This window comes from Alexandromys fortis, unplaced genomic scaffold (genome assembly GCF_014885135.2).
Source record: "Alexandromys fortis isolate MF-2015 unplaced genomic scaffold, M_Fortis_MF-2015_v1.1 scaffold_31, whole genome shotgun sequence".
Lineage (NCBI taxonomy): Eukaryota > Metazoa > Chordata > Mammalia > Rodentia > Cricetidae > Alexandromys > Alexandromys fortis.
This window is the reverse complement of record NW_026067974.1, coordinates 10,762,565-10,790,265: the sequence shown is the minus strand read 5'-3', so window position 1 is coordinate 10,790,265 and position 27,701 is coordinate 10,762,565. Positions and strand designations below refer to the sequence as shown.

The following is a 27,701-nucleotide window of genomic DNA, read 5'->3' as shown; positions in this document are numbered from 1 at the left end:
ACCGTCCCCAGCGTCCGCGAACAAAATGGAGGCGGGGGAAAAAGGAGGAGGCAGCCGGGCGCCCGGAGACGCGGGGCGCATGCGCCTGGGAAAGCCTGCCCTCTACCGGCGCACGTGGGGGCGGAGCGCCACCATCTTGAGAAGGTCGCCGGACGAGATCCGCGGTGAAGAGCCGGGTTTGTATCTTGGGCTGCAGTTGGGACCGCCTGCGAGGCTCTCAATGACTTAGCCACGCCAGATCTAATTGGTCAAATTCAGTCTGACCTTTAAAATTGCGCAGATAATTTTAACTTCTGGCCGACGGAGAGAACCACTGAGCTAACCGCTGTTTCTTAAATATGTTTTTTTCCGTGCACACGCGCGCAACATAAGCCCTTATATGGTCTGGATTTAAGGAAGACCAGGACTCCGCTACCCTTGCAGGGGCCCGGTAGCCGAGCTCCGGTTGTCATAGCAACAGAGAGGCACGCTTCTGCTTACACATCATCGGTTAGGTCATTCTGACCGCTGAACCTGAACATCCTCCTCAGGAGAAGGACCCCCAACTCACTGGACTGAGGGATGGGGTAGTGAGCTCCTCTAGATACTTGGATGCGAGCGAGGAATCCTTGTCCTCTGCTGGCTTCATTGCGAACTCTTGCAAATGACTAAGGGTCTCCTTCACACACAAAAGCTTGTCAGCACTCCAGGCAACCCCACTACTTCCATGTCTCACTGCTCCCTAGGTCAACCCAATGACCAGGACTGAAACTCATGTAAAAGAGCAGTACTGGGGTTTAATCCCCACTTACTGTGTGCTCTTGGGCCTCAGCTCCCTCCGTGTTTGTCCTTTTTCATAGAGTCCTTGAAGGCTCCTCGGGTAATGAATTGGCAAGCACGTGGTAAGCCTAAGCTGTTATTATTTTTGTTTTCCCTCTGTTCTGCCTTGAGTGTTGGGCACCACCCACTAGTCAACTAAATGTCACATTGCGTACCTGCTGTGACCATTCACTAGGCTAGGTAGGAGGAGCTGGTTCCAGAGGTGACTAAGACAGCGCTTCCGCCCTCTGGGAACTCACCATGCTGGGGCACAGCTTGGCATGTAAACAGCTAGCTGAGATCTCAGTCAGCATGTGATGAGTTGTAGTGACATGTGGGCTGGGATGGCACAGGAGTGACTAAGTCCTGCTGAAGAATGAGAGATTTTATTTTAATGATTTGAACTAGTCCTTGAACGATGAGTTAGAATTTTGCCAGGTGTGGTGGCGCTCAGGAAGCAGAGGTAGGGAGAGCTCTTGAGTTTGAGGTCAGCCTGGACTACAGAGCAAGGTCCATGATGGCCAGGGCTACATGGAGAAACCCCATCTCAGAAAACCAAAAAAAGAAAGATGAGTAGATTTCCACTACCGAAGAGCAAAGGCGAGGAACACTTGCCAGAAGGATCGGCGGGTGACTGGACGCACGCATGGGGCAGTGGATCTAGACTGCTTACCGGCCCTTCCTATCTCTTTGCTCACTGTTTCACCCGCCTCATCCTTAGTGGCTCGACAATTACGTGTATCTGCTTTCAGTTCCAGAAACACGCAATGAAGTTCCCACCTTGAGGCCTTTGAACGAATCATCCTCATCCCATCCTCATTGTCCAAGGCTTTGTGTCAGTGCTCCTCCAGAGGGAATTCTCCGTCCAGTACAGCTAAGTAAGCCCCTGCTCACTCATTACACCACTCTATGGCAAGGGGCAGCCACTAGGGCCAATACAGGGACATCTCATGTGGGGACATATCAATAATAAGCTTTATGAAGAAGGAAACCAAGAGGCTATCTCTCATTTTCTACCTGAAGTCTTTAGAAATGGGCCAGAGGAGGAAGGAAAAGAAAAGCGTTCCAGGAAAAAAAAATTATTTGAAGCAAAGAAAAAAAATTATTTCTTTTTTTGAGACAGGGTTTCTCTGTGTAACAGTCCTGGCTGTCCTGGAACTTGCTCTGTAGACCAGGCTGGCCTCAAACTCAGAGATCCACCTGCCTCTGCCTCCCAGAGTACTGGGATTAAAGGTGTGTGCTACCCAGCCAATTTTTTTATTTATTGTATATAGGGGGGGGGACACCATAGAATACGTGTGGAGGTCAAATTTTGAGGAACTGGTTCCTCTCCCATCATGTGGATTCTTGGGATCAAACTCAAGTTGGCCGGCTTGGTGGCCAGTGAGCTTGCGCCTTTACACCGAGCCCTCCCACCGGCCCCCCTTCCCGTAGCAACTATTTTGATGTAGAGAGCTAGAACTTAAAGGAGAAAGTAGGTTGTCAAAAGTAATTGAGGGGGGCTGGAGAGATGGCTCAGTGGTTAAGAGCATTGCCTGCTCTTCCCAAGGTCCTGAGTTCAATTCCCTGCAACCACATGGTGGCTCACAACCATCTGGAATGAAGTCTGGTGCCCTCTTCTGGCCTGCAGACATACACACAGACAGAATATTGTATACATAATAAATAAATAAATATATGTAATAAATAAAAAAATACATACATACTTTAAAAAAAAAAAGTAATTGAGGGCCAGGACGAGTGGCCTAGCCTTTGGGATGCAGAGGCAGGCCTGACTCTGTCAGTTTCAAGTCATGGGGCACATTGTGAGTTCCAGGCCAGCCAGGGATAAACAATGAGACTCCGTCTCAGACAACAAGAGGACGTGAAAGGAGGAGGGGGCATGTTGGACAGAAGGGTTCCAGAGGGAGTGGACGGGAATAAAAGAGGGGAAAGCGGTGATTCTGGCCAACGTGTTATATAGACGTATGAAATTGTCAAAAAAAACCCCATATTTTCAAAAAGAAACCTTAAGGTTTGACATTTATTGCAGTTCACCGTGTAGCAGTCATTGTCATAAGCTCACGTGCCGTCATAATCCATCTACTCCTCAGTTTTCTCAAGTAGTGATCGCACTCCCACTTTCCAGGTGAGGGAATGAGCCGCGCAAAGCGTAACCGTCTGCGTTCAAGCCACCTACCTACAAAGTAGTAGGCACATCTCCCGACTTTGTCTTCTCAGTGCTCACATCGGTGACTCCGTGCCCTCCTTTTGTTGGTAAATGAGTTGTTTTTATCTGCACGAGTGCTTTGCCTGCACATATGTATGTGAACCTCTTGTGGTTCCGGTACCGCTGGAGGTCAGAAGAAGGCATTGGATCCCCTAGAACTGGAGTTGCAGGCGTCTGTAAGCCACTATGTGGGTGCTGGGACCCAAACGTGTGTCCTCGATAAGGGCAGTAAGGGTTCATAACTGCTGAGCCATCTCTCCAGCCCCATGATTGCAGTTTTTATTAACTGTTTATGTATTTACTTATTTGCTTATTTATTTGAAGACAGGGCCTCACTATGTAGCTCTGAATGACCAGGAACTCACTATGTAGACCAGCCTAGTCTCCAGCTCACACAGATCCACCTGCCTCTGCCTGCCAGGTGCCAGGAATAAAGGTGTGCGCCATCAAACCCAAGCTTATGAGACCCTATTTTTTTTAAATAATAATAGTACCAATAATAATAGAGTTACGGAGATGGCTCAGTGGGTAAAATGCCCGCATTTGGATCTGAAGCACCTGTGTAAAAGCACTTGTACCCTCAAAGCTGGGGACACAAAAACAAGTGGATCCCAGGGTAGCCAGCTAGTCTATCCAAATCCGTGAGTTTCGGGTTCAGTAAGAGCTCCGTCTCAAAATATAATATTGAGGATGGGCGTAGTGACCCATACCTTTAACCCCGGCCCTATAGAGGCAGAAACAGACAGATCTCTGTAAATTCCAGGCCAGCCAGAGCTACACAGTGAGTCCCTGTCTCAAGTGGGAGAAGAACTCAATGTCAGATTATTCCCACGCCTAGGCACTTTGAAAAGTAGTCTCTGTGGTGACACCTAGTGGTTCAAAATGTCACTGCCTAAATTCCTTTCTCCTACTTAGGCTCCCAAACAGGGTTCTGGTTAGGCTGGTCCTTGGCCACTCCAGATTCTTTTTGTCATCTTACCATCCCAGGAGAACCTATGCTTCTGTTCCAAAGGGTGGATTTGAGACCCGGGGTGACAACTTGACCTCTCATTGCCTCCGTTTTAAAAAAGAAAAATTGTCTCTACCAGAAGATGATGGTTTATGCCTATAATTTCAACACTTGGGAAGTAGAAGCTGTTGGGTCAGGAGTTCAAGGTCATCCTCAGCTTCGTGGAGAATTCCAGATAAAAACAAAAGTCTCCCAAGTTCTCAAATTTCCATCTAGAGAGTAGAGTTGACAGAGCCAGCTCTGTGGGGTTTGCTGGAAAGATTAAACGAGAAACCGTGAACAAACCCTACAACATCAGTACTCGGAAGGCTGAGGCAGGAGGATTCAGACTTAGAGGCCAGGCTAGGAAAAAAAAAAAAAAAGCTGAGCCCAGGAATGGCAAAGGACATGCCCTGGAATGTCACCTCGTAAGTAATGACCTGATGGTTCTGAGAGCGGCTGAAATGAGGATGCAGGCGGGGCGAACTAGGTCACTTCTCTGCCCGCCCTGGGTGGGAGCACAGCAAACCCAGCATCCTCCGAGCAAGGGCAGAGACTGCTCCCCAGCCATATGATTGTTCTCCTTGAGTCCTGCTGGTCCTGTAGGACAGGGCCAGCCCTCCACACTGAACAAAGTCCAGTTCCTGAGTGACTCCCAGCACTCTTCTCTGGCTGTCGATGGTGGGAGATGCATGCAATCCAGCACGCAGAAGCTGGGGCAGGAAGATGGGGAGTTTGAGACCAGCCTTACTACATGAAGAGACCCTGTTTTCAAAAACCAAAGAACCAAACAATAAGAAGAAAACAACCCTAGTTTTGCTTTGGGCTCCTCTCTCTCTCTCTCTCTCTCTCTCTCTCTCTCTCTCTCTCTCTCTCTCTCTAGACAGGGTTTTTCTATGTAACAGCCACAGCTGTCCTGGAACTCACTCTGTAGACCAGGCTGGCCTCTGCCTCCTGAGTCCTGGGATTAAAGGCGTGCGCCACCACCACCTAGCAGGCTCATCTCTTTAAAGGAATTTTTTTATTTTCCCTGCTCCTTATTCCCAGACCAACAATGATTCTCCTTGGCTCAAGTCCTAGAGCACTTATCATCTTGCCCTGGGTCCGGCCCCTCTGGTTCCTATTACAACCAACTTAATTTATTCATTCAACAAATATGTATTGAGTGTCTGCTCCATGCCAGCTACTATTGCAGTTACAGCCAGTGAGCAAGACCCACTCCCAGGGATGATCCATGCTGGTGTGGGAGGCAACCACTAAGCGAATACACAAAGAAACATATGTGATGTCATGAGCGGGGCATGCCTTGAGCCAACTGGGAGAGCAGAGTATAGGGCGGGTTTTGTCTGGGTGATCCAGTTTGGCGTAGGGAATGGAAAAGGCGAGATCTCTTTGCTAACAATGATTGCAACAAGGACAATCCGGGGTGGCCAGAGTAGAGCGAAGGACAGATAAAGGAACAAGAGATGTGACCAGGGAGGAAGGAAAGGGGATATAGCGAAATGATGTAATTATATTTTAACAATAAAAAGAAATTAACTATGAATGTATAAATGTGAATTGGTTTGTCTTTGAAGAACTTCCATCCTCTAAAGTAGAAACAAAGTAAACTCAACTAATTCCACAGTAATGTGTTATTTACCTTCTGAGTTGTTTTGGCTGATTGCTAGGTCGTCACGTGGTCATATTCTAGCTAGTATTCAAAGCCACTTCCTTTTTGATTTATTTTTTGTTTTGTGTAGAGATAGGGTCTCATTATGCAGCCTTGGCTAGCCTGGAACTTTCTGCATAGAACAGGCTGGCTCTGAGATCAATCTGCCTCTACCTCCAGAGCGCTGGGATTAAAGATTTACAAAACATACACATTTTACATGAACAGCCCACGTTTGTGGTCAAAGGTTCACAGTTTGGGATGTTTCTATTACTCCAGCAGGCCCCAGCACGACCATAGGAATCCGCAGTTCCCCTCACTGAACACCACCTTCTTTTACTTCTCTCCAGAATGGCCTCAAACTCAGAGATCTACCTGCCTCTGCCTCCCAAATGCTGGAATTAAAGGCATGTGCCACCACCACCAAAAACACTTTTGTGTGGGTTTGTATTTCCCTGTGTTGTGTTGCGTGCGTGCGTGCATGCGTGTATGTGCATGAGTGTGTGTATGTGTATTTTTATTTTGGGATGAGTTCTTTCTCCATAGTTCAGGCTCACCTTAATTTATGACCTTTTTTGCCTCAACTCCCTGGAGTGCTGCAATTCTACGGGTATGTCATCGTGGCCAGATTTTCCTGTGGTGGATGTGCATCTGTGTTCAGGTGCATTTGCATATACACATGAAAACAGAGAATAGAAGAGACTGTCAAGTGTCCTCTATTGCTCTCCACCTTATTCCTTGAGACAGGATCTCTCACAGAGCCCGAAGTTCACTGTTTCAGATAGGCTGACTGGCCAACAAAGCTCCTGAGAACTGCCTGTCTCTGCTCCCCAACACTGCCGATAATGGGGCAGGCGGACAGGTGCAGCTTTCGTGTAGATGTTGGGGATCAAATTCAGATCTTCATGCTTGCATAGCAAGTGGTCAAACCCACTGAGCCGTCTCCTGAGCCCTACACACAGCTTGCTCGCTTATTTTTTTGTCTTTGTTTTGAGATAGGGTTCACTCTTTGGCCTAGACTAGAATAGCTCTTACTCTGGGGCTCAGGCTAGCCTCACCCCTGTACAAATCCTCCTGTCTCAGTCTCCTAAGAACCCTGATAACAGGTATGAGTCACCTGCCTGTTCTTTTCCTTAAGACTTCTTTTTTTTTTTTTTTTTTTTTTTTTTGTTTTTTTTTTTTTTTGTTTTTTTGAGACAGGGTTTCTCTGTGGCTTTGGAGCCTGTCCTGGAACTAGCTCCAAAGGAACCAGGCTGGTTCCTTAAGACTTCTAATCGTAAACCAGGCGATGGTGGCGCACGCCTTTAATCCCAGCACTCGGGAGGCAGAGGCAGGCGGATCTCTGTGAGTTCGAGACCAGCCTGGTCTACAGAGCTAGTGCCAGGACAGGCTCCAAAGCCACAGAGAAACCCTGTCTCGAAAAACCAAAAAAAAAAAAAAAAAAGACTTCTAATCGTGCCAGGCGGTGGTGGGACATGCCTTTAATCCCAGCACTCAGGAGGCAAAGGTAGGTGGATTTCTGCAAGTTTAAGGCCAGACTGGTCTACAAGAGCTAGTTCCAGGACAGCTAGGGCTACACTGAGAAACTCTGTTTTGAAAAACCAAAGGAAAAAAAAGAGATTTTTTTTTAATGATTTATTTATTTATTATATACAAGTGTGCTGCCTCCATGTATGCCTGCAGGCCAGAAGAGGGCGCCAGATCTCATTACAGATGGCTGTGAGCCACCATGTGGTTGCTGGGAATTGAACTCAGGACCTCCAGAAGAGCAGTCAGTGCTCAGAGCTCTTAACCTCTGAGCCATCTAAGAGAGAGATTTCTAATTGTGCGTGCTCACCCTCAGGTCCTCTGGAATGAGCCACTTAATGTGGGTGCTGGGAACTGAACTGGAGTCCTCTGTGACGGCAGTATGTGTTGTTTTTTTAAAAAAAAAAACAAGTTATTTTATTATCTTTATGAATATGGATGTTTTGTCTGCATGTACATCTGTGCACCATGTACATGCCTGGTACCTGTTGAGGCTAGAAGAGGGCATCGGATTCCCTAGGACTGAGTGAAGATGGAGCTGCCACATGGCTTCTGAGAATCAAACCAGGGTCCTCTGGAAGAGTAACCAGTGTTCTTAACCACTGGGCCATCTCTCTAACCTTGTCTTCTCTTTGTTTTCCTTTTCTACCCCACCCCCAGCACTGAGGAACTGAACAAGTGCTCTACCATCAAGCTATACCCCCCAACCCCTCTGGAATGTAATGTGTAGCTGAAGCTAGCCTCAATTTGCACAACCTTCCCTGTTTCAGCCTCCCAAGTGTTGTTGAATTCCTCACCATAAAGTTGCCGCCATCACCTAAGTGCGGTGGTCCACGGCTGTGATGTCAGAACTTGGGAGGGGAGGTTCGATGACTGAAGGTTCAAGGCTAGACCAGATAGTGAGATTGTCTCACTAAAGAAGAAAAAAACAACCATAAAACAAAACAAAAAAGATCCTTCCATGATTACGATTATGTGTCCCGGACTAGTTTCTCTTGGGTGTGCACCCTTGAGTGGAAATGCGCGGTCATGTGTATGCATTAGTTACATAACCTAGTTTTAGCAGATATTGCCAGTTTTCCAAAGTGGTAGGACCTGTTTACACGCCCACCAGCAGCATATGAAAGTTCCAGTTGTACCCTGGCATAGTGGCGCGCGCCTGTAATCCCAGCGCTTGGGAGGCTGAAGGAAGAGGACTGATGAGAAGAGGCCAGCCTGGGCTACACAGTGAGACCTTGCCTCAGGAAAGAAAAAGGTCCCCATCGTCACTGGGACAGGCGCCGCCAGTCTTTTTCCATCTCAGCTGTATGCAATGACACTATGGTTTTAGAAAGACTGTGTGGGCTCAGTGTAGAGACCTGACTCTCGGCAAGTAAGAATGGGCTGGAGACAAGGTGCTGCCGGGCTGGCAGGAGGTTAGTCTTGTCATCCAAGAATGCTGGGACTGGCTAATAAGAAGAGGGAGGCTAGGCATCACAGTGCACCCTCTTCATCCTGGCACTTGGGAGGCAGAGGTAGGGGGACCGCTGTGAGCGAGACTACATAGTGAGTTCCAGGCCATCCAGGGCTGTACAGTGAGACCCTGTCTCAAAACCAAGCAAGCAAAAAGATGGGCGAGGACAAGTGAAAAGAGATAGCTAGGGTAAGGTCTAGATAATTATTTCAGATGGGGTCCAGCTATGCAGTTCTTAGACCTCTCTATCCTGCCACCATCATCCAAGTGCTGGGATTACAGGCATGCACTGCCACACCCAGGTAAATACTAGACTTTATCAGTGTGTTTGCGTGGGTGTGTGCATGCAGAAACCGCAGAAGGTGCGCATAGGTCAGGGGACAATCTGTGATGTTCTCTCTCTCCTTCCACTGATACAGCAGGTATGGAAATAGGCCATCAGCAGGCTTACAGGGCAAGCTCTTTGCTCTGTCAGCCATCTCACGGACCCCTAAATTCTAGGATGGGAACACAAGCAAAAACAAAGCAAAGCTGGGAGAATAGAGGACTGCTTTCTGATATCAAGATTCAGGGAGAGTTAGACAAGCTAAGAACTCACACAAGCCTATGTGAATGGGTCTGAACAGGAGACACTGTGCTACCTCGAGAATTAACCCAGGCTCAGTGTGCCTCTGACTTGGCAAGACTGGTAGCTGCCGGCTGCATGAAAAGTTTGTACTGCCTGCAGCAGACAGACCAGGGCTAGCATAGTAGGCCTGCCTCATCTAGCCCTATAACTTGGACTTCATGCTGGGCCTACTCAGCCTCCACCTCATTCCTCGCAGGGTTAGAAGTGCGATCACATAGCAACGTGACCCAGAACAGGTGAGAACAGAAACATCTCCTGAGTTCCAGACACCAGACACAGATCTTGGGAGGTTGGCACCTCCTCCTCCCACTCACGTTTTCCAGGTCACTCTAGACAGCCCTGCTGAGGAGCCTTGAGTGCTGGGAAGGTGTCCCCTGTTCCCTCTCCCAAGCTCAGCCCTTCCCCCGAGTTTCAGAGAAGCACTGGAAAGCACTGGGAGGTTGATTGATAGATTTTAGTGTATTTTCTCTATCCAGCGGTCTCTTCCATGACAGCGGGGCCTGTACAATGCACACGGTTCAGGTTCACTCTGTTAAAGCTACAGGGTTTGGGGATGGGGGGCCCCTGAGAAACAGTGGGGCAAGCATCACAATCAGAGGCAAGCAGCAGCCAAGGTGTGGGGGAGGCAGCGTTCTTGGAGGCTAGGGAATGAGAGAAGGCTGATGAGGGGTTACTGAAGAGGGGCAGGAAACCTGGGCTGCAGGGGGAGCAGCCAGCAGCTGAGCGGAAGAAGCAGAGTATGGGATGGTATGGTCACCACCGCCATTATGGGCTGGGGGCGGTGGCACGATCACCATCACCACTAGAAGCTGGGGGGGTGGCATGGCATGTCTGTGGATATTTCGACAGGGGCTGCTGTATAAAAGGGAATATATAACATAACCTATAATACAATGTTTACATATGATACAAGGTTCTTTCCCTCTTTGGGTTTTAAAAAATAAATGTACAATTCCAGAGCTTTGGGTAAAAATCTATATACACTCCCAGAGCAGGAGCTGCAGCTGATTTCACCGCTGCCGCAGTCGCCGCTGCCTCTTCAGAAGGGCCAGGAAGGAGGGGGGAGGCTGTGCCAGGAAACCCCGCCCAGTAGCTGCCAGGAGCCCTTGCCACCCCTCAGCCCTGGAGCCCATGACGGGAGAGGGAAGGGTGCCGGGAGAGGTAACAAAGGCCTTGCCAGAGCCCAGCTTCGCCTCTACAGCTGCTGCAGTCTCTCCTCCCCACTTAGGGAGGCGCTAGCTGCCCTAGGTACTGAGATCCACCCCTGATTCTAGAGACAAGGTGTGTGTGGGGGTGGTAAAGACAGATGGACAAACTGTGTGGTTGGTGACAGACACAGAGCCAGAAGAAGGATGACAACTCCCTCTTTAGCAGTGAGACACCCCCCAAAGCAGACAAGAATGGAGAACAGGCGCCCCTAACTCCTGATAACCACTGCATTCCACCCACAGTAAGGCAGAGGCAGGGTCCTGCAGGGCAGCATAAGCCTGTGTTTCCCTGAGCATCTTTTAGCCTCTCGCTGGGAAGCTTGGGAGGGGGATTTGCAAGGGCTGATGGGTAACTCTCCTGCCTTCTGCTAAGCCCTGCCTGCAGGAAACTGACCCACAGTTTTCACATGCAGGACAGCAGGTGGAGCTGGACAGGGAGTGAGGGAGACATAGTCAAGAAGGGTAGCACCAAACAGAAGGGATCCTCAAAAAAACAAACAACACAACAAACAAAACCCACTCTGATACTCTCCCTACACTATCAGATGTACTCTTGCTCCCTAAAGGGAATATATAAATCACACACACACACACACACACACACACACACAATCTTGGGGGTGTATATCCAGGGATCTCAGCCCTGATTAGGGGAAGTGAAACAGGTGTCAGGGAGGAAGGTTTCCAGTACCCCCACACCACAGCTGCGATCTGGGAGGGGGTGTTTCCAGTGCCCCCATACCACAGCTGCGATCTGGGGGAGGGGTGCTTCCTTCCTGCTTGGGAAGTGGAGCCTAGAAACTCCATCTCTGGAACAGACCACACTGGGAGGGCACAGGGGCACTCCTCGTCTCTTGCCTTCCAGAGAGGTCAGAAACCAGGAGTGTGAAGGAGCAAGGTAAGAGGACCTCAGCAGGATGGACAGACAGGCTTACACATTCTGGTGGGTCAACCCAACTCCTCTATGTAGGATAGGAAGCGGCTCCAGGGAAAAGATGTCTGGATGTGGGCTACTGAGGGCATCGTGCAAAGTGCTTGGGTGCCGGGTGCCAGGGACCCAGGTGGGGCAGCCGGGCCCTCCACTCTCACTGGCTATTAGCCTCCAGCTTGTAGGAGAGCTCGAAGAGGAGGTTCTGGTTGTCGATGACCTGGAACTGGCGCACGTAGGCCTTGGTCTGCAGGTGATGAGGGGAGGCCTCCATGTCCAGGCCTGGGGGGTAGAAAGGGAGAGGTGTCAGCTCTCAGCTTCCCTTTACCCCCTACATGCAATCCAGGCAGGCCAGGGTGAGGGGTGTGAATGGGAACAGGTATTGGCAGGAAGCCCATGGAAGATGAAGAACGGACCAGTGTCACGAAACAGACACTTGAGCATGGAGTTCTCCCAATCCCTCTCCTCTTCCACAGTTCTACTGGGAAGCTCACTGAGTCTTGGGTACTCACAGAGGGGCCGGCTCCGGTATTTTCGGATTGTCCTCACTTTCTCAGCCACGGAATGCTGGAAGATGACAAGGAATTAGCCCCGAAAAAGGCACAGGCAGCTGCTTCCTTCCCCCTTCATTCTCAACTGAGTGAGTTCTCCACTCTCCAGTGATGGGGCCTCTGAAGGGCCAAAGGCCAGGTAATAGCAAGGTGCCAAGGGAGGGAGGGAGAATTGCCCCCAGCTGCCTGTCAGCGTTGCCTCTTGTGGGTGGGTTGCCACAGTGATGCCACCAGGGAGACAGTCTGGAGTCTGTCAGGCAAGCTGAGCACCAGACAGGAAGGCTGCTATTTTGGGGGAAGTGACAGGAGAGAAGGGAAGGTTGGACGCATGCGGCCCCTCTCTCCTAGGACAGGGGCTGGCAGTACCACTCACCAGCTTCTCAATGTTCACCAAACCATCCACGAGGGTCTTGCTCCCCTCATGCAGGAAGGTCAGATCTAGGGAACAGGAAGACAGCTAATGTGAGGGTAAAATAGGCAGAAGGAACCCATACCACCCTCCAAGACACATGCAGGCCGGGGGCGGGGGGCTCTCTGGAAGTAGGTACTCACAGCTGAATTGAGAGGGGGCTCAGAGGCAGGCCTGGGGTGTGGGAGAAGGGGCTGTGGGTAGGAGCAGCGCAGCACGGGAGGGACTGACCTTTGAGGATCAGGGGCACGAAGGGAATCACAGGGGGCTTCATTTTGGAGATGATTTCTCTGTAGCTTTTATGGTTCCGGCAGGGGTCCTAGCATTCCACAGAAGGAGCAGAAACAGATGGGCCCAGTGTACCCCTAGAGATGTCGTCTCCCCTTCCCTAGGGGCCGAGGAAAGCCAACCCCACTCACCGTCAAGTTCTCAAATTTGCGGAACAGGTTCTTGAATTTCCCTGGCAGCTTCTGCAGAGAGTTGAAGGAAGAAAAAAAGAAATGTCAGGGTGGGCAGAGCTTCTTGAGTTTCACAGCAGGAGCATGTGACTAGTCTTCCGTAGAGGGTTATGGGCTTACACATCTTGCGGTGGGAGAAGCAGCTAGCAGGTGAGGACACAGAATCAGTCCTAAGAGTAAATCAGGGAGTTTGAAACTGCCTGGGGAAGGATTTATTCTGGACAAACTGAGACCTTTGCCTAGGCAGGTGCCATGTACAAAAGTACTCCCGTGAGACCACTGAGACCCAGAGGATGCTCATAGCAAGGACACCTCAGCTGGGATTCTGGCTTTTTACTAATTTGCAAAGACATGAGCAAAGCTCTGTGTCCTGAGTAGCAGAAGCCAGAAGAGGGCAGCTGCTTTCCATTAGCACAAAGATGCCCCACAGAGCAGCAGCAGCAGCAGCAGCAGCAGGATGCACTAGAAAAAGCCTGAGATGCATGCAGATCCTGAGGTGGGGTACTGGGTCTGGCACTGTGGGTAGAGAAGGGAGATGTCGCCTCACCTCCCAGGTGAGCCGCAGGCGGCTGACGGCAGCATTGTCCAATCCCATGACCACAGCATAGAAGGACAGGAGGTCCTGGTTCTGCTTGCAGCTGTGTGGGAGGGAGGCGAGGTTAGGGGGCTTCGGGGAACTGTGACCTTCCCCGTCTCCACCAGAAGCACTCACATGGCGGCGATCTTGATGAACTTCTTGAGCAGCTGCACCCGCTTGCCCGGGGCCTCACAGAGCAACACCTCAGTGGCCACCCAGTGAGTGACCTCACTGCAGCGCTGCAGCAGCAACTCCAAGTTGGCTGTCTCCCTGCGACCACGCTCCCCGTGGAACACATAGTCCACGAACTCCAGCTGTGACCACAGTGGCAGAGGGGAGGCCAGGGTGCCAGCGGGAAGATGGCAGCACAGAACACACGGAGAAGGAAAGGCAGGAGTGAGTGGGCATGGAAATGGAAAACCAGGGACAGGGCAGCATGTCACAGAGACAGATGATGCTAGCGCTGATTTCTCTCCTAGTGAGCAGGAGGTACCAGGCACCTGCTAAGATCTGTGTGGTTCTCCCTCTAGGAGACACTCATCCCTGCCTTTTTTCTATCTCTCTTTTTAAGATTTTATTTTAGAGGCTGGAGAGATGGCTCAGTGGTTAAATCACATATTGGTCTTGCAGAGGATCAGAGTTCAATTCCCAGCACCCATGTCAGCAGTTACTCCACGGAATCTGATATCTTTAAGGCCTTGTACACAGAAATATACAAGTATAATAAATAATATAATAATAAATAACAATAAAACTATTCTTGAAAACATTTTATGGGGGGGGGCTGGAGATATTGCTGAGTAGATAAAAATGTGTACTGATCTTCCAGGAAACCTAAATTCGGTCCCCAGCACCCATAAAAGATGGCTCACAACTGTCTGTAATTCTAGCTCCAGGGGGACCTGGTGCTTCTGGCCCGTGGTCACCTGCACTCACATGTGTGCATGTATGCATGTACACACATGCACACTGCACACTCAGACACAGTTAAAAATAAAATAAATTTTAAAATTGCTGGGTGTCATGGTGCACACCTTTAATCCCAGCACTCAAGAGGCATAGGCAGGCGGATCTCTATGAATTTGAGGCCAGCCTGGTCTACATAGTGAGTTCCAGATCAGCCAGGGCTACATACTGAGACTGTTTCAAAAAACAAAATTAAAAAATTAAGACTTGCCAGGTGGTGGTGGCGCACGCCTTTAATCCCAGCACTTGGGAGGCAGAGGCAGGTGGATCTCTGGGAGTTCGAGGCCAGCCTGGTCTACAAGATCTAGTTCCGGGACAGGCACCAAAGCTACAGAGAAACCCTGTCTTGAAAAACCAAAAAAAAAAAAAATTAAGACTTTAATATTTATTTGTGTGTGTGTGTATGTGTATGTGTGCACCGCACATTCATGCACAGGCCAGAAGAGGGCATCAGAGCCCCTGGAGCTGGAGGTCCAGGTGTTTTAAGCCATGGTTATGGAGCTGGAAATCAACTCTGGAAGAGCAGTAAACACTCTAAACCTCTCAGCCAACTCATGCATTTTTTTTGTTTTTTTTTTTTTTGTTTGTTTGTTTGTTTTAATTTATTTTATGTGCATTGGTGTTTTGCCTGCAAGTAAGTCTGTGTGAGGGTGTCAGATCTAGGAGTTACAGACAGTTGTTAGCTGCCATGTGGGTGCTGAGATTTGAACCCTGATCTTCTGGAAGGCAGTCAGTGCTCTTAACTGTTGAGCCATCTCTCCAGTACCCTTGTTTTCTGTTTTGATTCGGAGTTTTCTGATCTCAGGCTGGCCTCCAAACCATCATGTAGCCCAGGATAATCTGGGTCCCTCTGCCTCCACTTCCCAAGTGCTGAGACGACAGGCATCCACCACCACAGCTGGTTTATTCAGTGGTGAGGATCCAGCCCAGGGTTGTGCATGCCAGGCAGGTCAGGTACTCTACCCTCTGCTTGATAGTAAACATTTCTATGAATCCAGATAAGAATTTCAGTTCAGCGCCTACGCAGGCAGCACCTGAAACTCCCTTCTGTAGAGGCTCTCTGCCGTTCCCCAGATGAGGGGCCAAAGGCTAACAAAGGTTATCCCTGTGCACTGGTCCCGTGTGTGCTCCCAGGAGCAGGTTTCGTGCCCCCTCCCTGCCCAGCACCAGCCTCAGTCCCACCTCGTGCACGCAGCGGAAGAGCTCCCAGTGGAAGGCAGTAAGATGGTTGGCAACATCTTCGGGCTCCACCCGGTGGATCTCTGTGTCTCCAGGGGAGACCTGGATCTCCTCAGGAAGGGGTACCTGGTGGCAGATGGGGTTAGAGGAACTTGGCTGCCTGTGGTAAGGTGAGAGACTTGCTCTCAGCCCTCCCACGCCACCCCTCCGCCAGCTCTTGTTACCAGCCAAGACAGGTGAAGGAATTCTTACTAGGGCCTCATAGCTGTCCCGGGTACAGGCAAATAGGTGGCTGTTGATGCCCAGCGTAGTGAAAACACAGTCCTCTGTCGGCTGCAGGAGGACCTTCTCTGCATAGGAACAGGCTGTTCAGCTTTGGCCACCCACATCCCTCATATACCTGAGCCACCATCGCCCTATGCTGACATACCCTGGACTAGTGGTGGCTTATCGTCACCAGCTTATACCACAGGTATCAGAAATAGTTGGTCAAATGCTTTCTTTTGCATTTGTAGACTACCCCACATGTAGGTCTCTCTCATTCCCTCATCTCTATGAATAGGGTGAATACTTTTGTTAACTTTATGGAAAATAAGTCATGCCTGAAGTCCTGTCCTGCCACTTGAAAGGCTGAAGCAGGAAAGACTGCAAATTCTAGACCAGTCTGGGGTTACACACACACACACACACACACACACACACACACACACGAGCTATGCTACCTTGCTGGCTCTCTGCCTCCTCCCCACAGGATTAGAGCCTACCCTATGTCCTCAGCCTGGAAAAAAAGAAAGGGAGCATATGAGATGGGGGGAGGTGTGTGAGAAGGACTGGAACACAGTCTCCAGGTGGGTACTAGGTAGCACCCAGGACAGAAACCAATGATTCTAAACTGGTGTGCCCCAAATTTAAATGTGCATAGGATCCCCTGAGTGGGAGAGGGTCTGGTCCAAATGCAGATTCTAATCCTGTAGGTTTGGGGTAGGGTCTCCTAGGTGATGCATTCACCAAGGCTGGACACTTTGAGTATCAAGGATCTAGAATTTAGCATTCGCCCCTGCCTAGTGTGCTGATCCTCACCTCCAGAGGAGGCAACAGCTACCAGGATGAGGGCATCCTCTCGCTCGGCAGGCTCTTCTGAGTACTGCAGCTTCTCTGTCACAGAGCCCAGAATGTCCTGCACGGACGCGGAGAGGCGGCTGCGTATGGTCACGTAAGAGTGGTCAGGCATGTAGACTCTACAGAAGACTGCACAAAGACAGGAAAGGAGACTCCATTGAAGGTGAAGAAGGCCCACCCACCTCCCTGGGCCACTCCAGAAACTTTGCTCTTCCTAATGGCCATACTCACTCTCATCTGACCCCCGGAAAGCCACTCGGGTCTGCAGACAGGAATCTATCCGGCGGAAGTGGCGGAAGAGTGGCTTGACCTGCTTGCTGGGCGGCTGGCTCTCCTCCGGAATCCTGGTATGAACACAGTCATGCATCAGCAAGTCCTGCCAGGCACACAGAGCACCCAGCAGGACCATAAAGCAGGGATAGGACAATCACCAGCACAGGACAATTGTCTAAGTGCCCCAAATCAGATGCCACCTCTCTCAGAGACTCTTCGCTGGTCCACCCACCCACGAGGAAATGCTACAAAACAATGAAACAATATTGTATATGTTCATGTCATCTTTTCTACAAGATTGACAGCTTTTGAGGAATGGGATCAGTTTTTACTGTTTTTCACCCTTTAGGTCCTAGCACACTTCTTGGCACGTGGAGGTGGTAGGCCATCGGATGTCTGAATTTTGCCGACAAGGACTTCACAGTCTGGGGAAGAGAGACGTGCAGGCAGCTACTTCTAACACCAGCCAGAAGTGTTGGTGAGATGACAAAGGTACAGGAGAGTGGTGTGGGGGAGGAAGGAAACTCTTCCTGGAGGTGGAAACCTGAGCTATGTCCATGGAAGAAATGGCATTTGACCCGGGCCTTGGAGGATCATGGGAAGAAAGAGTAGGAGTGCACAAGGGTTGCCAGATTAATAGGGGAAAAGGGATGAACAAGAGGAGATGGGGAAAGCTCAGCAGATGGCAGGAAGGGAGGGGTGCGGAAGCTGCGCTAGGGCATCTAACTTGGAGATGTTAGGGAACACGGATGCTTTGGGAACAGGAGGGTGAAGGCATCATCTATGGAAGTCAGGAAAGGGTCTCTGGTGTGAGAAGAGAGGAGGGGAGGAAGACGCGAGGCCAGGAGCTGAGGTCCTGTGTGGCAATCTAGGTGACAGTTAATGACCCTCGCGGTAGCAGGAATGGAGAGGGGACAACCAAGATGTACTCCTATCCTGAGCTGGTGAGGTCAATTTTGGGGAATTTTGCCAACTGTTTGTTTAGGTAATAGTGAGGATTAAACCTAGGACCTTACACATATTAGACAAGTACCCACCAGCTATATCCCAAGTCATTATTATTATTATTATTATTGTTGTTGTTATTTTGAGACAGATATCACTAAGTTGTCCAAGCTGGCCTTGAACTGATGATTTTTCTGCTTTAACCTCCTGAATATCTAGGATTACAGGGATGTACCACCATGCATAACTGATACATATTTGTAAAGATTTATTTGTGGGGCTGGAGAGATGGCTCAGAGGTTAAGAGCATTGCCTGCTCTTCCAAAGGTCCTGAGTTCAATTCCCAGCAACCACATGGTGGCTCACAACCATCTGTAATGATATCTGGTAACCTCTTCTGGCCTACAGGCATACACACAGACAGAATATTGTATACATAATAAATAAATATTTTTTTAAAAAATATTTATTTGTGTTTTTAATGTGTATGTGTGTTTTGCCTGCATGCGTCTTGTGCGTCACAAGCAAGCACTACATTTGGAGTGCGGAAGAGGGCATCAGATCCTCTGGAACTGGAGCTACAGATGGTTGCTAGCAGCCATGTAGGTGCTGGGACTCCAAAGTGGGTCCTTAGGAAGAACAACAACAGGTGCTCTTAACCATTAGGCCACCTTTGCAGTCCCTGGTACTGATTTTTTTTTTCAAGACAGGGTCTCATTATGTAGCCCTGGCTGTCCTGGAACTAGCTCTGAAGACCAGGCTGGCCTTGAACTCATAGAGATCCACCTGCCTCAGCCTCTCAGGTGCTGAGATTAAAAACATGAGTCACCACTGCTCCATACATAGTACGCCGATGTTTTTTTTTTTTTTTAAGGACAGCTACGAAATATGTGTGTGCTCATTCATACACACACATTTTGCAAATCTGAGGCCAAATAAATTGTTCTCAAAAGAGATAGTTTCAAGAGCTGGAGAGATGGCTCAGAGGTTAAGAGCACTAGCTGTTCTTCCAGAGGTTCTGAGTTCAATTCCCAGCAACCACATGGTGGCTCACAACCATCTGTAATGATATCTGGTAACCTCTTCTGGCCTACAGGCATACACACAGACAGAATATTGTATATATAATAAATAAATAAATATTTTAAAAAAAAGAGATAGTTTCAAGCTAGGCAGCATGGCACAAACCCATAATCCTACCATGGAGGCAAATGCAGAAGGATTGCTGCAAGTTTCAAGGACTCTGTCTCAAAAATAAATAAGAAGGGAAAAGAAAGGGAAGGTAGTTTTCTAAGTACTCTTTGCTGTTTTGTATGGCTATGTTCCAGCTTTTGTATGCATAGGTTACAATGTGATGGAATACTATGTAGCCAGCAGTGCAGATCTCTTCCCAGCCCCATAGTCAGTGTCTGCCCTCCTGTTGATCGCTTGACATCAACCATGGTAAGAGAATTTACACTGAGAATCAGAGCTACTAACCAGGGATGTTTCTCATAAAGCACAGGTTGTTAAATACTTGCCAGAACACTACCTGATTAATAGACAAACTGAAGGAAAAATAGACAAAAACCAAAAAAGACTGGAGCTAGGCCAATGGCACAGGCCCACTTGGGAACCTGAGACAGGAAGATTACCAGTAGAAGCCATCTTGGGCCATGCGGTAAGTTGGGGGTTAGCTTGAGCTATACTGTAAGACATGTTGCTTAGCCCCCACACACCCACCCAAAGAACAAACGATTGGGTTAGAAAACAGTGATCTGTGGTTCTGTGTTAACTCTCCAGTAAGGAAAAGGAGCTGAAAGAAACCATATTGAAGGGGTAAAGGGGCTGGAGAGATGGCTCAGTGGCTTAGAGCACTGGCTGCTGCCCCAGAGGACCCCTCCATCTCTGGTTCTAGCAGGCACATGGTGGCTCACAGCTGTCTGTGACTCAAGTTCATGGGGATCCAAAACCCTCTTCTGACCGCAGCAAACCCAAGCATGCGGTGATATACAGATGTACATGCAGGCAAAGCGATAAGAATAAATCAATAAATAAGCATCTTAAAAAGCAAGCAAGCAAGCAAACAAGCGACTGAGATGGTGAAGCCACCAGACCAGAAGCAGCCCTTGTAAACAGAGGAATTCAGGGAACCCCTTCCCCCTCACTTTAGCTCCACTGTCTCCACCAGCTGGTGCAGCCTCAGCGTGTCCTCTCGGAGGTCTTGGTAAAGGGACTCATCCTTCATAATTAGTAAATACAGTTCCTAGGGAGAGGGTGACAGATGAGATGAAGGCACAAGTCTCATCCCAAGGACCACTCACGGCAAGGGCTGAGACAGGGCCTCCATGCCTCAAACACTCAGGAATCACACAGACCAAAGCCCACCGGCATCTTTTGCTTCCAGATACCCAACTTGAGGAGTGTGACTCCTTCGAAGAGCCCCCTTCCAGAGCTGAGAGCTAGCTCACGTGCCTTTTCCTTCCAAGGCCCACCTTGATAATGTGGCCAGCCCCTTCTTCCTCTTGCAGCAATCCTTGGTAGGTATCCAGGAAATGAAGGAGTAGAGCGAGACAGGCTTGCTTCCGGCCCAGCCCCTCTGGACCCTCCACATTCCTTGATTGAACAAAGCTGACCCCTAAGTTAAGTAAAAGTTCTGAAGAGCCAAGGAAACCAGGGAAGGCAAATTGACTCCAAATAGTCTGCACTTGGGTACCAGAGGAGAGAAGGTTTCCAGGGCCCTGGAACCAAGACTTTTCTCATTCCAGCCATGGTTTTGCTTAGAGTACAAAGAGTGAGGGCTTCAATTTGGCCACATTCAGCTCTTGTCTGTTAAAGAGGTTATTGCCAGCGCCCATCTAGTTGCCAGCCAGCTCACAAAGCTGACTTTACCTCATAGTGAGGCCTGATTATTCTAAGGGAGCCTAACGACATTCGACTCAAGGGCTTGACATGTACAATTAGGTTCTAAAGTAATTCAAAGAAGCCAGGCATGATGGTACATCCCTGTAATCCCAGCATTTAGGAGGCAGAGGCAGGAGGATTACCTGGTCTACATTAGAAGTTCCACACTGAGCCAGTAGCTCATCTCTAGCCGACCCTACCGAAGCACAACCATGACCTAATGCTGATATCAGACCCTATGTTTAGAGCAAGATCTTTTTCGTTTTCTTTTGCTTTTCAAGACAAGCTTTCTCTGTGTGGCCCCGGCTCTCCTGGAATTTACTCTGTAGACCAAGCTAGCCTCGAACTCACAAAGATCCACCTGCCTCTGCCTCCCGAATACTGAGATTAAAGGTGCACGCCACCACCATCCCGCTTGGCCCTTACACTTGTACAGGTGTCTCCTGAGCACTCCCAGAGCTGCGACAAGGCTGATCCTCACAGCAGCCCAGAGCAGAGCGTCTCCTGCTGTGTATCTCCATCCTACTGACTGAAGCAAACCCAATCGCCAGGATGTGGAGCGAGCTGCCCAAGGCTCATGAGACGAAAAGCTGGTTGTGTCTTCTATGGGAGAGCTTGGGTTGGGTTGTAGTTTGTGGGCAGGAATGACTCCCTCCTGGTCTGCCCTTTTATAAGCTCCATAAAAGGATATTACTGGTGCAACTCTTGCAGAAACTTTTCTGTTGGCAGGAAGAGCGAATGGGTGAGGACAATGTCATCAAGCAGAATATCTGTGGAGATCAGCGAGCATCGCAGATGTCAGGTGGGAGCTTCTAGAACCGTCTGGAAACTCTGCACCCTCATTTCTTGCCGCCTTAGCAAGGCTGGAGCCCCGGCCACCTGCCCTGTCATGCTCTGCACACGCGCGCACACACATGTGTGAGGGTTCTGGGCAGCCGCTGCGGGGGTGGGGCTGGCAGCTGCCAAGGCAGCTGGAGGGGGAGAGGGGGTGCCTTTGAAGGCCACGCACACTTCTCTTCAGTGTGTGGGAAGTTGGTCAGATAATACACCATGCCTGAGATCTGCTAGGAAAAAAAAAGGAGTCCACAGAAGTGACCCTAAACAGAGAACTGGCAGACATAGAGGTTACAGTCAGAGGGATGGAGGCGTGTGGGGTATGTGTCCATCCTCCCCTCACCACTCATCCCCTCAGAGTTGTGACAGGGAAGGTGGGGACAGCCCCATTAAAATTAGGAGAGGAGACAGACTGCCACCTCTTCTTCTCAGTTCCTTAAATAGAGCCCCTGTGTCCTCTGGGTGCCCAGAGGTAGAAGGGTTAATGATGAAGAGGAGAGGGGAGGGGCTCCTCTCTCCACTCCTCTTCCTCCACACCCATCTGGGCCTGGCTCAGCCAGTCAACCAGGTACAAGGTCGCCCTGACTTGCAGCCAGCCTTGGGGTGGGGCAGGGCTGTTTGGCACACACAGACAGGCAGGGCACAGGGTGGGAGCCAGGTGTCCTCACCAGGACAGGTTAGGGCCAGGTCCCCAGGCACTACTCCAGGGCTCCTGACAACCCTTGATTGTCGTGCCCTGCTGCCAGTGCCAGTCATGAAGGCAGAGGTGGGGAGGCAACATACGATTGCCTACTTGAGTCTTTCTTGTTTCACAGATGAGAAAGCGGAGGCTCAGAGCTAGGAGGCACTTGCCCCAAGTTAGAAAAAGAACCTGGACGGCAGAGTCTCTGTTTTTCCCTCAATATTAGAGGCGAGCTGAGTGTCAGGGTAGACTCTAGGGGCCACAAGGGGCTGCCTAGACTTCTGAGGGCTCTGGCTAGGTATGGAGAGCCCTCAATAAGCAGTTTTCTCCTCCCACACAGCCTGGGAGGAAACCAAATGGCTTGAGAAAGTGGCTTATATTAGAGATATTGGAGAGGCAGGTTAAGCTGGTAGGTTTCCCAAACCAGTTTCTCTGGGGATTCAGCCTGCCAAGCCAGATACTATGGGTGACAATTCGGGAGTCTCAGCTCAGGGGACACTGAACAATCTGTGGCACCATGCCCCTGCAGAAGAGGAAAGCCAGCCTCTCTTTCCCTCTGCCCAGCTGCCCTGCTATGTTCTGAAAGTAAGAGAGATGCTCTCCTGGCCCTCACACCTAGTCCAGGGATGCAGACAAGGCGTAAGGAGGCCTGACGTCCTTCTGAGCATCTTTATCTCCCTGGAGTGCGAATGCTGAAAACCAGAGTAAAGGAAAAGGAACACGGGCAGCGTGGGGGAGATGCTGATACGGGGGCTACAGTTTGGCATCTGTTCCTTCCAAAGCAGGCTCTGGTCCAATGCACAGCCTCCCTGGGGAATGTGTCATAGAGACACAGGGTGCGTGGTGTAGGTGGGAAGTTATGGTTAAGAGAGCTGTGTGTGTGTCTGATATTTTTCTAATTAAATCCAAAAGGTGTCAGCTCCCCAGGGCAACTGCAGCCCAAGCTGAAAGAGAGGACCCAGACCTTCAGGAAAAGAAAGAGAGGAAGGAAGAGGGGGAGTGACATCTACTGTTAAAGCCAGAGCACTCTGCAGAGGGTGAGGAGTACCACACATGACCCTCATCTTTCCGGGTTCAACTTTGGGCTCCCAAACCTAGACCTTTCTGGGCTCCGTGGAGTGCCTACTTAGATCTAAAACCCCTGATGTCTTCTGCCTCAGTTCTAAGCAGTAATGTGCGGGTCTCGTAAGCCCTTTAATAGGGTGCTGGTGGGGAGGGGGAAGTGGCATCATCGTTTAGGGAATAAGCCTCTCAGGGTGTGGTTATTATTTTTTAAAGCCTTACGCTGAGGCATGACATAGGGAGGGTGGGAGCCACTGAGGCCCAGATCCTTCTGGATGCTGCAGTCTCCTGGTGCCTTCCCTTAGAGATGTTCAAATGCACCCCCAAGGAGGACACTTTCCCTAAAGGCAGCCAGACCCTGTGCCTATCCACACTGCCCCCACCAAGTGAGCCAGCTTGTGCCCTGGGGGCTTCTATACAGCCAGAGACTCTCGCCATGGCTTTCAAGCTTTGGATACGGTCTATAGGGTGGCATAACCTCAGCTGGAAAGCGTCCATCTTAGGGTGTCAGCCCCTAATTTGGGGGCATGGGAGGAGGTAGGCAGTATTTCAAGGGCCACCGGAGACTGGCTTAAATGTTCAAGGAAGAGGGAGGGGGCTGAAGGAGAGGAGAGGATGGTTGGCTTTCTCGCCGAGGGTGAGGCTCATGTTAGGAAAAAGGAGGATGGGCACTAACATGCCCTTTCCCCTATACTACTGCAGGGTTTCCCTCAGGCCCTACACTGCTGCTAAGGACAAGAAAAGAAACCAGGGCATCCCCTTTCTCAGGGAGGGATGAGCAGGCTTACCTGAAGCGCCGCTGTCCCTGGTAGTCCCTCCAGCCAGGCGCTCCAGAACCCGGTTCAGAAGATGCTCTGGCCGCTCGGGGGCGCCCAGGGGGGCCCAGGGAGGTGAAGCCAGGGGCTCGCCCGGGGATAGCTCATCTGAGGAGTACGAGGAAGGGGAGCGCAGAGGCACCCCGCACCCCAGCGGCCCGGGCCCCGGCACCTCCTCTAGCTGCAGCCAACAGGGACCCCCGCTGCCCGGCTCCTCCGAGACCCCTAATGGCTCTCCCCCTTCCTCCTCAGCGGGCGGCTCCAGCCCGGACTCGGCTGAGGGCTCTCGGAGGAAAGCTGGGAGCAGCAGGCGAGACACGCTCTGACGCCGCTGCAGCGGCCGCGGTCCCCCCGCCGGACCGCTGCTCCCGCCAGGGCCCCCACCCCCTCCAGGCCCTCCACAGCAACCCGGACCCCCGCCGGGACCTCCTGCCACCGCTCGCCCCGCCAGCTGCGACGTCTGCTTCTTCAAAAATTTCTCCAGTGGCTTCATGCCCCCCCCCGCCCCTCTCCTAGGGGCCGCCGGGGGACCCAGGTGTCCCAGGCGCGGGCGGGGGGGGGCGGGGACACGATGCTCAGAGCCGGAGGAGCAGAGCCGAGGGCCGTGCCAGGCGCCGGACTGCGAGCCAGAGGTGGCCGAGGCTCGCTGGCCAAAGTCCAGTGGCCAGTGGCCGGGGGAGGTGCCAGAGGGAAGAGGAGCACGCTCTCAGCGACCCCCCATGCTGGCCGCGGCCGAAGGGCGGGCAGGCGGAGGGGCCGGTGTCCCCGGCTCAGCGCTCCGGGGCCGGGCTGAGGCGGCAGAGGCAGCGGGCGGAGCGCAAGGCAGAGGACGCGGCGGCGGCTGCGCTCCTGGCCCCGGGGAAGGTGGCAGAATTGAGACCGCGCCCCCTCATCCAGTCCCCGCCCCTACCCTGCCAAGGCCCGCCCCCATCCGGCCGCGCGAGGCTTGAACTTGGGCGCTGGTGCTGACCGCGAGGACTTGGCGTCTGACAGTCGCAGAAACTAAGGGCAAAGGTAAGGGAGGGTTTTTATCAATGAAGAGACCCCTAGTTCTTCATTACCTGGTCTCTTAACGATCATTTCAAATAACCAGGGCAGATCTTTGACCTACACCTTGACGCGCTCACCTATACACAGGTGAGGCTGAACTCATTGCATCTTTCCCACAATTATGTGGTCTTTATCTCCCACCTGTGAGAAGGGCTGGGCCCGCGTCTTGGGTGAACTGGCTTTGGCACTGGGGGCGGAACCCACATCCTTCTCTGATAGGGTGTAGTAAGTGGTGCAGGGCGGCCCTGGGAGGCAGGTACCGGCAGGTAGGAAAGAGCCAGGCAGAGACCAGCAGGTTGTGGCAGGTCTAATTGGGGTGAAAAGAAGATAGTAGGCAGTAAGAGGAGACCGAGAGCACGAGGGCACCTTAGCCCCGGTGAAAGCAAAAGGAAGCAAGACCGAAGGGATGGGTGGTAAGTCCCTAAACTGCTCACTATTGTTACCAAGCACTTAAAGTTCAGTGTATTAGCCATGGAACGGGAGAAATGTTGCCCTTACCCCTCATGGCCATGCCAGAACATTCTGTTGCCAAGGGTATACTGCCCTTGGAAGACGAGGCTGCCGAGACAGTGTGAACACATCCAGGCTAGGTACAGTGAGGGAGTGGTACCAGGTTCCTGGTGGGGTGGGGCTCCTCGGACAATGCCCCAACCCTGTTTACTATGCACCAGTCAGGCACGGATGGACAGGAATGCGTATAGCTGGGAGTGGTGCATCTGACAGGGTGTGCACTGCGCTTGTGTTGCTGTCTGTGCACCCCCAGTTCCATGTGTGCTAGAGCATGTGTTCACAGAAATAAAGCTCTGCACACCCATCTGTGGATCTGGAGAGGGAACAAAAAGAAAAAGACAGCTCTGATTTTCACTAAGAAGCTAGGTCTGACTGTTGGCTTTCTGGGCTCCCGTCACTGGACACTCAGTATCTAAGGTTGAAAGTATAAACTGGCTAGAAGGGCTTGAAACTCCCCAGGTAACCTTTTAGGATCCAAGTAAGAAGAGGGGAGGGCTTCTCTTCTGCACATGCCACAGTACCAGATTAAGCAGTTGCCTTGGTAACCTCCTCTCTGGGCAGGATTTGGGATTGTCGGTTAGGAAGGGTAAAAAATTGGGGAGTGTAAAGCGTGTGGGGGCTGGAAATAAAGGGGACTAAGAGACTTCTAGAAACTAAAGGCTTGGTTTCCAGACCCTTCTGTTCAAGACCTTCAATCAGAAGAAAAGGAGGCATTAAAGCTGTGGTCCTCCCAGAACATCAGTGGTTTCCACCCTGGCTACACACTGGAACCACAGAGGAACTTTTCAGAATTGCTGTTGCCTGGGTCACACCATAGATCAATTATGAGATCCTTTCAGGCAGACCCAAGGCATCTGTTAGCTTAGAGAACTCCCCAGTTGATTCAACTAGCCAGCGTTGAAAAATCACTGTTCTAGGTCAGCCCTAGTAGGCTGCGTCAGATGAACTGGCGATTGCCAAACCCTTGTGTTTTGAGTCACCTACAAGGTAGGCCCATGAACTGACCCCCCAGGGTGGGGGTAGGGATAGGGCATCTGTATTACCCTGAGAGAAACGCAGAGGAAGGTAGGGTAGTATACAATTACTTAACTGAGGAAATGGAGGCCGACAAGCTTAACTGAGCCTGACCAACCCATGAGCTTCTAAAAAAGGCATTGGACAGGGCTGCCCAAGGCAGTAATGTATCTGCCCCTTAAACTCCCATTACTTCTGCCTACGGAGAGGCAGGGAGAACCTGAGGGCTTTGCTGAGCTTGGGTTTCTTCTTGCTGAGCTGGTTACCAGGGCAACAGAGAGAGCAATGGGATCTAACCAGAGGACTGGGGAAGAGGCAGGGGCGAGGAGGAAGCATCCTAACATTCCTTTTTCCTGCCAGTAACCCACCCCCAAGGTTGGTTGGCATTTTTTGTGAGACAGGAATACAGTTACCCATCACTTGTGAGAAAGAAGACCAGGTATATAGTTACCCATCACCTGTGAGGCAGAGGGAAGATGTCCCAGTGACACCCACACCACCAATGGAAAGCTTTGTGGAATGAAGAACGTTTCCAGCCCCACAGTATCCAAATGCTCTTCCATATCAGGGTCACCTTTGTAAATGTCCATCCAAGGAAAGTTAATTCAAAACTGGTAATTTCTCTGTGTGTTCCAGTCTCAAATGAAAGGCAGCCTGAACTAGCTAGTCTTTGTTTTTCTTGTCTTTATCAGTACTAAGACTGGTAGCTGTCCTTCAGACTGTGGGCCTTGTACCACCCCCAACTCCCACCAAGAGACAGGGCTTCTCTGTGTACACCTGGCTTGAACTCACAGAGATCCACTTGCCTCTGCCTCCCGAGTGCTGGGATTAAAGACAAGCACCGCTATGTCCAGCTGTGGATAGTTACCTTTCTTGGAAAGTAAAGATAGCACTAAAAACCAGTCATAGTGACCCACACTTTAAATCCTGCTCTCAGGAGGCAGAGGCTGGTGGATCTCTGTTGAGTTCTAAGCCAGTCAGGAT

At 50.8% G+C, this 27,701-nt stretch overlaps 1 protein-coding gene and 1 long non-coding RNA gene across 2 annotated transcripts; one reads left to right on the top strand and one right to left on the bottom strand.

Annotated features, from left to right (window-relative positions):
- The first annotated feature begins 74 nt into the window (after positions 1 to 74).
- Positions 75 to 9,549, top strand: LOC126510190 (uncharacterized). Its single transcript, XR_007594331.1, has 3 exons — positions 75 to 176; positions 1,551 to 1,676; positions 7,834 to 9,549. It is a non-coding gene; the product is annotated as an uncharacterized lncRNA (long non-coding RNA).
- A 143-nt stretch (positions 9,550 to 9,692) lies between these two features.
- Rapgefl1 (Rap guanine nucleotide exchange factor like 1) lies at positions 9,693 to 24,987 on the bottom strand. The gene is made up of 15 exons (XM_050156610.1): positions 24,117 to 24,987; positions 21,442 to 21,520; positions 20,342 to 20,477; positions 20,015 to 20,112; positions 16,881 to 16,993; positions 16,611 to 16,778; positions 15,783 to 15,880; positions 15,534 to 15,656; positions 13,521 to 13,699; positions 13,356 to 13,446; positions 12,770 to 12,820; positions 12,582 to 12,669; positions 12,315 to 12,379; positions 11,903 to 11,957; positions 9,693 to 11,672 (listed from the first exon to the last, which is right to left on the bottom strand). Exons 1-15 carry the CDS (start codon positions 24,634 to 24,636, stop codon positions 11,548 to 11,550), a joined length of 1,989 nt encoding a protein of 662 aa, XP_050012567.1. The 5' UTR covers positions 24,637 to 24,987; the 3' UTR covers positions 9,693 to 11,547.
- Positions 24,988 to 27,701: the final 2,714 nt, after the last annotated feature.